General features: G+C 37.8%; 1 protein-coding gene across 2 annotated transcripts in view; it reads left to right on the top strand.

The window, feature by feature from the left end:
- Window positions 1-13452, top strand: part of WAPL (WAPL cohesin release factor) — a 94493-nt gene that overhangs the window by 55317 nt on the left and 25724 nt on the right. For both annotated transcript variants that reach the window (XM_016191340.2, XM_060190970.1), the window contains 5 exons: window positions 432-568; window positions 4077-4188; window positions 5986-6213; window positions 11637-11748; window positions 12876-12973. In XM_016191340.2, coding sequence (XP_016046826.1) covers window positions 432-568; window positions 4077-4188; window positions 5986-6213; window positions 11637-11748; window positions 12876-12973 — 687 coding nt within the window. The remainder of the gene's footprint in view (window positions 1-431; window positions 569-4076; window positions 4189-5985; window positions 6214-11636; window positions 11749-12875; window positions 12974-13452) is intronic.

The raw sequence follows: 13452 nt of genomic DNA, 5'->3' as shown, positions 1-13452 counted from the left end.
AATAGGTACAATTTATCATCCCCCTCCAAGGTAAGTGTCTCCACACCACTCCTGCCACCAACTTAAATCCTTTATCATCGAAAACTCAGTCTTCACTGTCCTCACCACTCCCAGCCCCCATATTCTCTTTTCTAAAAATTTATTTGTTTATTAAAAAGAGCAGCATTCTGGCATATCTGATACCAGGGATTAAACTCAGGATCTTGGACTTGCAAGTAAGTCCTGTGTTGTAACACTTTTACTTCATTGGCCTAGCTGACTATTCCGAGTTTAAGACACAGACTTACCTTGTCTTACCACTACAGATATTTTTAAACATTTATTTTGGTTGCCATCTAATTCATATATACTTTTGAACAAAACACAGTGGATCTATAGATCTAAATTTCTAGTTCATTGTTGCAAAAGGTGGATTTTTTTTTTCTTGGCAGTTATATACTGTTGTTCAGCATGTGAAACACTTCAATGATGTGGTGGAATTTGGTGAAAATCAAGAATTCACTGATGACATTGAGTACTTGTTAAGTGGCTTAAAGAGCACTCAGCCTCTAAACACACGTTGCCTTAGGTAAGATCTTAATTTTTTTTTTTAAATCTGCATGTTATATCATTAAATTTGAGAACTGGGTAGAGCTCTACATTTGTGATTTTTGTTATGTATACAGTTTAATTAGTAATAAGAGTTAAAATGTGGGACTAAGGCGGTACCACAGCAGGTTAAGCACAGGTGGCACAAAGCACAAGGACCGGTGTAAAGATCCGGGTTCAAGCCTCCGGCTCCCCACTTCCAGGGGAGTCGTTTCACAAGCGGTGAAGCAGGTCTACAGGTGTCTTTCTGTCTGTCTCCCTCTCTCCATTTCTCTCTGCTCTATCTAACGATGACGACATCAATAACAGCAACAATAACTACAACAATAAAACAAAGGCAACAAATGGAAATAAATATTGTTTTTAAATCTTTAAAAATAGAGTTAAAATGTAATTAGTTTCTTATAATAATTGTGATTTTACATTGGTAAGGAATCGTTTGGATGACAATGGGGGGAGTCAGGCTGTAGCACAGCGGGTTAAGTGCACATGGTGCAAAGCGCAAGGACTCAAGGATCCTGGTTTGAGACCCCGGCTCCTCACCTGCAGGGGCGTTGCTTCACAGGTGGTGAAGCAGGTTTGCAGGTGTCTATCTTTCTCTCCCCCTCTGTCTTCCCCTCCTCTCTCCATTTCTCTCTGTCCTAGCTAACAATGACGACATGAATAACAACAACTACAACAATAGGAAAAAAAAAAGGGCAACAAGAATAATACATGGGGGAGGGGTAGGATATGGAGATTGGGTGGTGGGAATTGTGTGGAGTTGTACCCCTCCTACCCTATGGTTTTGTTAATTAATCCTTTCTTAAATTAAAAAAATATATACATGGGGGGAATCGGGAGGTAGCGCAGTGAATTAAGCGCAAGGACCGGATTCAGGATCCTGGTTGGAGCCCCTGGCTCCCCACCTGCAGGGTGACTGCTTCACAATCAGTGAAGCAGGCCTGCAGGTGTCTATCTCTCCCTTTTTCTTTCTTCCCTTCCTCTCTTGATTTCTGTCTATCCAGCAAACAATAATACAACAACAATGATAAACAAGGGTAACAAAAAGGGAAAAATAGCCTCTAGGAGCAGTGGATTCGAATGCACACACCAAGCCCCAGCGATAACCCTGGAGGCAAAGAAAAAAAAGAATAATGTATAGGAGCAGGGCTAGAAAGCATGATGGTTAGGCAAAAAGACTTATCCCTGAGACTTTAAGTTCCAGATTTAGTTCCCTGCACCATCATAAGCCAGAGCTGATCAATGCTCTGGTAAAAAAAAATCAAAACAAAAAAAGTAGAAAATAATAATATAGCCTTCAATTTCTAGGTGGTTTTACAAAGTCTTATGCTAAATAATCTTTCAAATTATTTTCTAACCCAATGTTTTAGATAAATAAATGATAAATTATATTAATCACATTTTCAACTGAACCATTATCTTTTTCATGATAAATTAACTATCTTTTCACTGAATTACATAGTCATTTAGACTCTGTCCAACTACATGTTATGCATTAATAGGTTTTTTTATCTTTATTTATTTATTGGATAGAGACAGCCAGAAGAGAGGAGGAGGGGAGATAGAGAGGAGAGAAACAGAGAGACACCTGCAAACCTGCATCACCTCTCGTAAAACTCCCCTGCAGGTGGGGACTGGGGGCACGAACCTGGGTCCTTGTGCACTGTAACATGTGCGCTCAACCAGATGCACCACCACCCGGCACCCATCATCAATAAGTTTATTAAGTTTCTTTTACATGTAATTTGATTTTATTTGTCTATCTGGGACCTTGTACATGTGCGATTTCTATGCTCTGGGCTACTTTCTCATTCAGATAGAGAGACTGAAGGTGAAGGGAGGGGATACCACAGTATTAGTTTCTTTTGGTGTCATAGTACATCTTATATGGTGACATGATTTGAACCTGGACCATGCACAGGGCTAGGTGCACAGCATACTCAATGAACTAACTCACTTTTTCTCTTTTTTTTTTTCTTTTGCCATTTTAACATGTTTAATATCACTAACATTTCAGTTGCCAGTGAAAAGCTAGCTTGAGGGTTGGGGAATATATATATAGAAAGAGAAAACCTTACTGGAATGTAGAGAATGGTTCTTATATTTATTCATACATGCAGGGAAGCATTATAATAATTTTCAAGTCCAGTTCAAGACCAGAGTCTTATTGATTTCTTTCCTTTTTAAAAAAAAAATATATATATTTATTCCCTTTTGTTGCCCTTGTTGCTTTATTGTTATAGTTATTATTGTTGTTGTTATTGTTGTTGGTGTTGCTGGATAGGACAGAAATGGAGAGAGGAAGGGAAGACGGGGAGAAAAAGGCACCTGCAGACCTGCTTCACTGCCTGTGAGCGACTCCCCTGCAGGTGGGGATCCGGGGGCTTGAACCGGGATCCTTATGCCAGTCCTAGCGCTTTGCGCCACGTGTGCTTAACCTGCTGTGCTACCGCCCAATTGCGCCTCCCACCCTTTTTAAACCAGAAGAACACTGCTCAGCTCTGGCTTATGGCAGTGTGAGGGATTAAACCTGGGACTTAAGAGCCTCAGGCATGAATGTTTCTTTGCATAACTATTATGCTATACCCCCACCTGAGACTTGATGATTTCTTTTTTTTTCAAAGCCTTTTTTTAATTTCTATTTTTCCCATTTATTACTCTTGTTTATCATCATTGTTGTTGTTATTGCTGTCATTGTTGTTGGCTAGGACAGAGAGAAATGGAGAGAGGAGGGGAAGAAAGAGGGGAAGAGAAAGACAGACACCTGCAGACCTGTTTCACCACCTGTGAAGTGACTCCCCTGTAGGAGGGGAGCTGGGGACTCGAACCAGGATCCATACGCCAGTCCTTGGGCTTTGCGCCACCTGTGCTTAAATAACGCTTTGCCACCGCCTGGCTCCCGACTTATTGATTTCTAAGTTAATCAAGAATGGTAAGGGATAATCACTGTCATATGACTATCAGTTTTTCTTAAGAGATAACCATCATCATTCTTAGTGAAATTCACATAATACCAGCATACAAAATTGCAGAAAACAGCATCTGATAACTAATTTCTTTGTATTAAGTGTCAGTATTGCCTACATTATCTCTAAGATAAGTTTATACCATAATAAATTTTGACATTGAAATGAGTTATATTAAAGAAGGTTAAATGATAGTTCTCCTGGTAGAGTGTACAGTTTACCAGTGCAAGAACCCATGAGCACTACATAAAGGGGAAGTTTTATTTATAGTAAGACTGCATTGTCTGTCTCAGGAGGACAGAGCACCACTTAAAGATGCATAATGTTGGGGATTAAACCCAGGGATTCATACATGTAAATCCTGCACTATTCCCGTGAAGCTTCCTTCCTGGCCATTTGCCCAAGTTTTAATATTGTGATCTATATGTTTTGTGCCATTTCTTTGCTTTTTATTTGGTAAACAAAAAAGTAATGTGTTTGCTGTTTCCCCTTCTCTTAATCTTGCCTTTTTTCTTCTAGTGTTATTAGCTTGGCTACTAAATGTGCCATGCCCAGTTTCCGAATGCACCTGAGAGCACATGGAATGGTAGCAATGGTCTTTAAAACTTTGGATGACTCCCAGCATCATCAGGTATTTTAAGTTTTTGGATCAAAAAGCATTATTTTAAAATCCCAATCTATTTGGCTATTGAAAAATAGCTTCATTAATATTTCCTATTACAGATTGAGTTATTTTCATTTGCAAAATATATAGAGCTTAATGCTAGAGGTTTTTGCTTAGCAAAACACTTTTAAGATTATCTGTTGGTCAATATATACTACTAAAATATTATTTAGTTACCATACTGAATATTCTATAAGCATAGATTTTTCTCTAGTTAGAAAGTACTGCGAGGGGGCTGGGTGATGGCGTACTCTGTTAAGCCACATAGAACGAATTGAAAGAATCAGAGTTCCAGCCCCGGCTCCCCACCTGCAAGTGGTTCACTTCATGAGGTCTATAAGTGTCTATCTTTATTTCTTCCTCTCTGTTTCTCTCTGTCCTATCCAATAAAATGGGAAGAATTTCCATCAGAGCAGTGGATTCTTAGTGCCAACACCAGGCCCAAGCAGTAACCCTGGAGGCAAAATGTAAATAAATAAAATTATAAAAAAGAAATTACTGAGAAAAATCTTTCTCTACTTAACACCAAGGAAAAAATGGTTTTGAAATAATAACCTTAAATATATTTTATTTATGTATTTTGGAGACAGAAATTGAGGGGGGAGGGAAGAGAGATATACCTACAACACTGCTTCACTACTTGTGAAGCTTTCTCTCCTGCAGATGGGTTGTGCCCTCTTTCATGTGTACCACCTTCGTAAATTTGAATCTGGGACATAACCCATTGTGAAAAGGAATAAATACTTCATTTTTATTATGGCCTTGATTTTTTTCTAAAATTAAATCATTATCAGTAGGGTATATTGAGATGACTTTTTAAAAAATCTTTTTACTAAACTTTATTTATTTATTTATTTATTTATTATTGGATAGAGACAGAGAGAAATTGAGGGGAAGGGGAGAGAATGGAAAGAGACAGAGACACCTGCAACCTGCAGGTGGGGACCAGGGGCTTGAACACAGGTCCTTGTGCACTGTAGTATGTGCACTTAACCAGATGTGCCACTGTCTGGCCCCTGAGATGACTTTTTGTCTGTTCAAGAAATTATGCTCTGAATGCAGATTAGATGAAACACTCTTAAACTATTCGTATGGAATTGAAAGTAATGTTCTTAATTGTGTGAGCATAACTCTTGTCAACCAAATTGTAGCATATGTAGAATAATAAGAAATTAGAGATGAGGACAAAATTTCTTTGTTCTAGGTAATATTTATAGTTGTGGCAGGGCCAAGGCATTAATTTGTGTTCTTGGAAGCAGTGGTTATCTATCTATAAGAAAGGAAATTATAAGCAACTGTGATTGATTAATTGAATTCAAATTTCTTTAGAAAAGTATAATAATGATAATGACTTATCAATATTACCAGAACACTGCTCAGCTCTGGTTCTATGAATTAAACTTGGGACCTCCGATACTCGGGCATGTATGTCTGTTATGTAAACCACTGTACTATCTCCCTGACCCTAGAATACATTTTTACGATAATTTTTTATTTCATATATGAGATACAGTTTCATAAGAGAAAGAAAAAATATAAGCACCCTTCTGGTACATGTAACTTGGAATTCAACTGTGAACCAAATCCTGTACTCTGCCAGTCAAGATATTTTCCTGACAGTTATAAACTATTTCAAGGTGGGGGATTAGAGGCAGGATTTTACCAAAGAAAACATTTGTTTCCAGCAAATGAACAAATATCAGTTTGATGGGATTAATCCCTATAATTGCTTACTTACAATAACTTTTTTTTAATCTGTTGAAGAATCTGTCCCTTTGTACAGCTGCCCTCATGTACATATTGAGTAGAGATCGTTTGAACATGGATCTTGATAGAGCTAGCCTAGACCTAATGATTCGACTTCTAGAACTGGAACAAGATGCTTCTTCAGCTAAACTACTGAATGAAAAAGACATGAACAAAATTAAAGAAAAAATTCGAAGGCTCTGTGAGACAGTACACAACAAGCATCTTGATCTAGAAAATATAACGGTGAGTTTTTTCTTTCCATTGCAAAATCAAATTTACTTTCTGAAACTTTTTATTTAGTCATATCTGTGTGATTTGAGAAACCATTCAGCCTCTCCAATTCAGCAAATTCTTTTGGCATTTAGCTCTGAGCATAATTTTATTCCCTGCCTGAAATTCCTAAGCTAGCTCATCTGTATTTAGGTTTCTAACCAGTATTTTTAAAAAAATAATTTATTATTATTGGATAGAGACAAAGAAATTGTGATGGTAGGAGGGGGTTGGAGAGAAGAAGAGACATGAGACACCTGCGGCCCTGCTTCACTATTTGTGAAGCTTTCCCCCTGCAGATAGGGACCAGAGGCTTAAACCTGGGTCCTTGTTCACTGTAATGTGTGCACTTAATCAGGTGTACCATCAGCTGGCCCCTTACCAGTAAATTTTTATTGAAGTTTTCCAAGCCTCCCTCCTTTTTTTTCTTCATCTTTTTTATAAGTGTTGTTAGGCTATTAGAAATTTGAACTCTTGTTCTTTGTGAGTTTTAGAAATTAAAAATTCAGGAAATTTGAAAGGGTCACTTTCCAGTGTTTACTTCCTGCAGTGTATCTCAGAAGGTCTGATTAGCTACTTAAGGGGACTGAGACCTTGTGAAAGATGTCTAGGCACCTGCCTTCCCTGGAACAGTGTTCCTCACAAATAGAGCCATTTGCTTGCCATTATGTTGAATACTTCTTCCCAAGTTTAAGAAGAATATGTTACTTTTAATAGATTTGAGTTCTACTTTTTTTTTTAAAATATTTTTTACATCTTTATTAGATAGAGACAGCCAGAAATCAAGAGCAAAAGAGGTGATAGAGAGGGAGAGAGAAAGAGACACCTGCAGCCCTGCTTCACCACCTGCAAAGCTTCCCCCCCTGCAGGTGGGGACTGGGGCCTTGAACCGGGTCCTTGCGCATTCTAACATGTGCGATCAACCAGGTGCACCACCACCCGGCCCGAGTTCTACTTTCTTCAGGCTCTTCTACTTGTCGAACCAATTATACATAGCCCCATAGATTACTAGGTCCAAAGAAGATAAAGTTATATAGACATTGCATTTCCTGTTGTCTACAAACTGAGAACTCTTAACAATCACCTCAAATGTAAGAGTGTTTTGTGCTAGCTAGGTATGATTTTAGGAGTATTTTTGTTTAGTAGAGTACGGGTAAATTTGGGTAAAGTAAGGACTTAGGGGGGGAAAAAAAACCTGGTTAACTTTGTAAATGGCAAGATATAAAATTAACATATGTTTAGAGCTTTTAGAACCTTTTTTTTAAAAAAAAAAAAAAAGAAAGAAAAAGACCATAGCACCAAATCTCCTTCACTACTGGGTCATGCACATGGACAAAGCAGTACACTCTCCATGTAGGCTATTTTGCCAGCTCCAGGACTTTATCTTACTAAAATGGGGGGGGGGTGATTATGCTCAGATGGAGGGTATTGACATAGTTTTGACATTTTTTGTAAACTACGTCTTTGTTGATTTTCTTTCTTTTTTTTTTTTTTTTTTAAGCCAGAGCTTTGCTTGTCTCTGGCTTAGATTATTTCTTTGCACCTCCTATGTGTCAGCCCCATAGGTGAAATGTTGAACTCACAAGCATGAGGGTCTAGAGTTCAAAATACCTATGACTGTATGTCAGAATAGTGTTCTGGATCTAAGTCTGGACCCTCCCCTCTCATTAATAAATTTAAAATTTTTAAATATTTATTTTCCTTTTTGTTGCCTTGTTTATTGTTGTAGTTTTTATTATTGTTGCTATTGATGTCATTGTTGTTAGATAGGACAGAGAGAAATGGAGAGAGGAGGGGAAGACAGAGGGGGAGAGAAAGATAGACACCTGCAGACCTGCTTCACCACCTGTGAAGCGACTCACCTGCAGGTAGGGAGCCGGGGTCTTGAACCTGGATCCTTACTCTCATCCTTGTGCTTGGCGCCACGTGTGCTTAACCCGCTGTGCTACCGTCTGACTGAATTTAAATTTTTTTAAAGAGGTACAAATTCTTTGAAAGAATAGGGAGTTAGGGAGCAAAAAAAGGCATTCTGAAATTAACAACTATGGTCTGGTTTTAATGTGAACAAATGATTTGACACATTGTGAAGCACCACACCAATACCTATTATCGAGTAAATTCATCAAAACATGGACAAAAGCTAGCGTTTACTGATTGTAATTTTAAAAATTATGTATCACGTTCAAAAGAATTTCTAATAGACAGACCCAAGCAGTACTCTGATACATCTTGTACAGGGGATCAAACCAAGAACCTCAGGTGTCCAAGTCTGATGAACTCTGTTCCCAACCTGATTTGGCTGTACTTTTTATTTTAAATACGAGAAATACAGAGAGAAGGATTCTCAGAGAGAAGGGGTGGGAAGACCAGAGCACTTCTCACCTTTGGTTTATGGTGGTTCTGGGGATTGAATCTGGGAGCCCAGAATCTGAGGCACGAAATCCATTTGCGTAACCATTATGCTGTCTCCCCAGCCCTCAAAACTTGAAAATTTCTGTATAAACATCACCCTTCTTCCTAAACAAAGAAGGTCTCATCTTACCTATGCTGCTGTTAATCATGAATTGATATACCTGAACCTCTTTCTTTCTCTCTTTCTTTTTTTGTTTTTAAAATTATCTTTATTTATTGGATAGAGACAGCCAGAAATAGAGAAGAGAGGGAAGGGGGAGATAGGGAGAGACACCTATATCCTTGCTTCACCACCCGTGAAGCTTCCCCCTTGCCGATGGAGAACTAGGGGCTCGAACCCAGGTCCTTGATCACTGTAATATGTGCACTCAACCAGGTGTGCCACCACCTGACATGAACCACTTTCATCAAACTGCTTTTTTCAGCAGTGTACATTGTGAGTAGAACAAATCTGAAAAATTTCACAAGTATTGAATTTTTGTTCTGTTTCCTTGGGTAGTTTTTAAAAATATACTGTTAGAATAGTCTAAATTTACAACACTTCTGAATCTTAATTAATATTAAGATTTTTTCATTTCTAAACATCTATTTTAGAGATGAAAGTTTATAGCTGTGAAATGGTTTACTTAATGTAAACCTTATGGTGGTTCTGGAGACTGAACCTGGGACATCACAACCTCAGGCACGAAAGTCTTATCTCCCAGTCTCCCAACTTTTTAAAATTCATTTTCTTTCTTTTTTTCTTAAAAACTTTTTATATTTATTTATTTATTTATTTTCCCTTTTGTTGCCCTTGTGTTTTATTGTTGTTGTAGTTATTGTTGTTATTGACGTTGTTGTTGGATAGTACAGAGAGAAATGGAGAGAGGAAGGGAAGACAGAGAGGGAGAAAGATAGACACCTGCAGACCTGCTTCACCACCTGTAAAGCGACTCCCCTGCAGGTGGGGAGCCAGGGGCTTGAATCCAAATCCTTACTCTCATCCTTGCGCTTGCACCACGTGCGCTTAACCTGCTGCACTACCACCCGACTCCCCTTTTTATTCATTTTCTAATGGATAAGAAATACAGAGACCAGAGCATTGCTCAGGTCTGGTTTATGTTGGTGCAGGGGATTGAACCTGGAACCTCAAGAGCCTCAGACCTCTTGTATAACAACTGTGCTATCTTCCCTGCCCTTAATTTCCCAACCCTTAATATAAACTTAAGTCTTTCAAAGGGAAGAGACTGAGAAGAACCTTTGAACTTTACTTGTTTATTTATTTGTTTGTTTATTTATTTATTTTGTATAATAAGCTCTTTTATATCAACCTGAACCAAAATTCCTCATTGTTAGTTGGTGGCTGGCCATCTGCATATAAAAAGAAAAAAACAAATAGTCAAGGAAAAACAATAATTAAATACAAATAGAAAAGCTTTGGTTATAAATACAATCTTCACTTTTCTGCATGTGCTTTAGCAATGTTAATTTTTTCTTTGTTTTTTTAATTGGGAAGTTAGTGAATTCTTAATAATTTCTTTGTCAATGGTGAACTCACAACCTAAACCCAAGCTGCTGACCTTTTAGTATAATGTTTAAAACTAAAGAATCTGAAATATTTAAAGTCACAAAACTCAGAATAAGTAAGAAAATATTGTTTGTCAGAGAAGTCATGACACGTTTTTGCACAGAGAAACAAAAAATATGTCATGACTTCTGACAGCTGAATACATAGAACAATAAGGAGAAGACGAACATTTAGGAAAACTGACGGAGTCAATCAAATAAGTCAAATAAATCAAATAATCAAACAAATAAGTTAACTACTGAATATGTAGGCTAGCAGGGAGTAGATAACATAATAGTTATGCAAAGAAATTCTCATGCCTGAGGCCCCAAAGTCCCAGGTTCAATCCCCCATACCACCATAAGCCAGAGCTGAGCATTGCTCTGGTAAAAAAAAAAAAAAAAAAAACTGGATATGTAGGATAAAATTAAAACTTACTGTAGTAAGGAAAGTACAAACCAAAGCAGTAAGATAGCATTTAAAAGTTTTATTGTTATTATCTTTATTTACTGGATAGAGACAGCCAGAAATCGAGAAGGTAGGGGGAGATATACAGACGCCTGCAACCTTGCAAACCACCCACAAAGTTCTCCCCCCTGCAGTTGGAGACCAGGGATTCAAACTCAGGTCCTTGTGCATTGTAAAAGGTTAAAGATTTATGTGATCTGAAGAGAAACCAGATTATGGTCCTTGTGCATTGTAACATATGAACTCAACCAGATGCACCACCACCCGGCCCCAGCATCATTATTATTGTTGCTATTATTATTATTGCCACCACTATAGCACTGCTCAGCTCTGGCTTTTGGTGGTGTGGGGGCCTGGAACCTCCAGCATAAGATTCTTTTTGCATAACCATTATGCTAACAACTGTTTATGATACATTAATCCAATGTGTTGATTTATAGTTAAAATATACATTTTTCTTTAGCAATTCCACCTTGGGTCTTTATACTATAGAGACAAGTGTGCCAATATATATGTTATTGAACTGTCAAACAATTGTTTTTTTTTTAAATATACTTATGTAGGGAGTGAATTCAGAAACTGGTATATTATGCAGTAGTACTTAGCTGCCTCCCTAGCCAATTTTTGTCTATTCTTTTGAGAGTGATAAGAAAAGACACAGTGAGACACTAACTCACCATTCCACTACCCTTAGAGTTTGCTTTGGTGTTAGCCATAGTGTTCCTGTCATGTAATTTACCTTCTGAACTATCTCTTGGTCCTAGATAATCTATATCTTATTAAAAATCTTGCTATGTAAACAAGCTACTGGTGAAAAACATTTCTTTAGCCGAAATTATTCTGATAAAATTTAATTTTATTTATAAAAACAAAAGCAGTGAGCTTTTATAGTTTTAAAAAATGGCTAAAATTGTTTCCTTGAAATTATTGCTAAAGGTCAATATTTACTAATGATGCTTCTGATTTTTAGACTGGGCATTTAGCTATGGAGACACTATTGTCACTTACTTCTAAACGAGCAGGAGACTGGTTTAAAGAAGAGCTCCGGCTTTTAGGTGGTTTGGATCACATTGTAGATAAGGGTATGTATTGTGCATACAAAGTATTTTTATAATTTTTTTAAAACCGAGAAAAAACATTCTAGGGGCTGAGTAGTTCAAGCTCTCAGTCCCCACCAGCGGGGGTCAGAGTGGCATTGCTTTTCTTTTTCTCCCTATTTGCTTTTTATTATATTTATTATAATTTTTAATTTATCTTTTTAAAGTTTTTTATTATCTTTATTTATTGGATAGAGACAGCCAGAAATAGAGAGAGGAGGGGAAGATAGAGACCTGCACCCGTGTGTCACTATTAGTAAAGCTTTTTCCCTGCAGGTAGGGACCTGGACCTGTGCTTAAACCCAGGTTCTTGTGCATTGTACTATGTGTGCTCAACCAGGTGCTCTACACCCATCCCCAGTATTTACTTATTTACCACAGTGCTGCTCAGCTCTAGCTTATGGTGATGCAGGAGATTAAACCTGGGACCTCAAACCTGAAAGTCTTTTACATAACCATTATGCTTTCTCCCCATACCCTGTTCTTTGTTTATTATTTTTACCAGAGCATTGATCAGCTCTGGCTTATTGTGGTGTGGGGGGATTGAACCTGGGACTTAAAAGCCTCAGGTATGAAAGTCTCTTTGCATAACCATTGTTGTCTACCCCACACCCTCTTCTTGTCTCAATGAAGAAAAAGGCCATGGGGTGTCTTGGAGTCAATGTGCCCCAGTGATAACCTTGATGGGGGTGGGGGGGGGAGAAGAGTGAGGGAGAGGAAGGATATTTTGGAAATATTTGTATTAGTTTGGGCCAGAAGATGGCTCACCTAGTATGACAGTAGTGCACAAGGCTTGGGTTTAACCCTGGCACCATGTAGAAGTAGTGTGGCACTGGGGAAAGTCTAGTGCTGTGGTGTCTCTCTGAAATGGAGTGAGGGAGTGTCAGCTTGAGAATGGTGAAATCTCATATATACAAGGCCCTGGTACTACCTCCTTGCCCCCTTAATTGTACTAGTTTAAAAGACCATTAACAGTTGGGAAGTTTAGTCTCATATTTCAATATCAGATATAAAACCAACTAGAATGAATAAATGATATTGAGAGTTTCCAGCATTGAAATGATGAGATAGTCACTTCTCCTTATTCTCCTCCCCCCCCCCCACCCCCCCAGTGAAAGAATGTGTGGATCATTTAAGTAGAGATGAAGATGAAGAGAAACTGGTAGCTTCATTGTGGGGAGCAGAGAGATGTTTGCGAGTTTTGGAAAGCGTAAGTATGGACAATCATTGGGCAAAATAATCTTAATTGTGATTATGTGTATGTGAGACTGCCAAATATGTTTGGATCCATAGTTTCACTTTTGTTAATCCAACTTGAAATTGCATAGCATTCTTTGCACAACCAGTGTTAAACAAGTTAAACCAGTGGCTTCATCTTTAAGGAATATGCATATCATTTAAGAAGTGTTGCATGTGAAACTTGTTATTAAGTGTCATTGTTCCTTTTTCAAAAAATCCTATTTTCATAATAGAGAATTTTGTTCAAATGCATTAGCTTATTTGTGAAGTGTGGAGAAGTGGAGTTAAATTTCTGCTTTGCTACTGAGCTAATAAGAATCCATTTTATTTAGCTATTGAAATCAGCTTTTTTTTTTTTTGTAAGTATAGCCATTATGCTGTCTCTCCTCCACCTGCATGCTCAAATTCTTTTTTTGTTTATTTTTATTTTTACCATAGCACTGATCAGCT

This window comes from Erinaceus europaeus, chromosome 1 (genome assembly GCF_950295315.1).
Source record: "Erinaceus europaeus chromosome 1, mEriEur2.1, whole genome shotgun sequence".
NCBI lineage: Eukaryota > Metazoa > Chordata > Mammalia > Eulipotyphla > Erinaceidae > Erinaceus > Erinaceus europaeus.
This window is presented reverse-complemented; position numbering and strand designations above follow the sequence as displayed.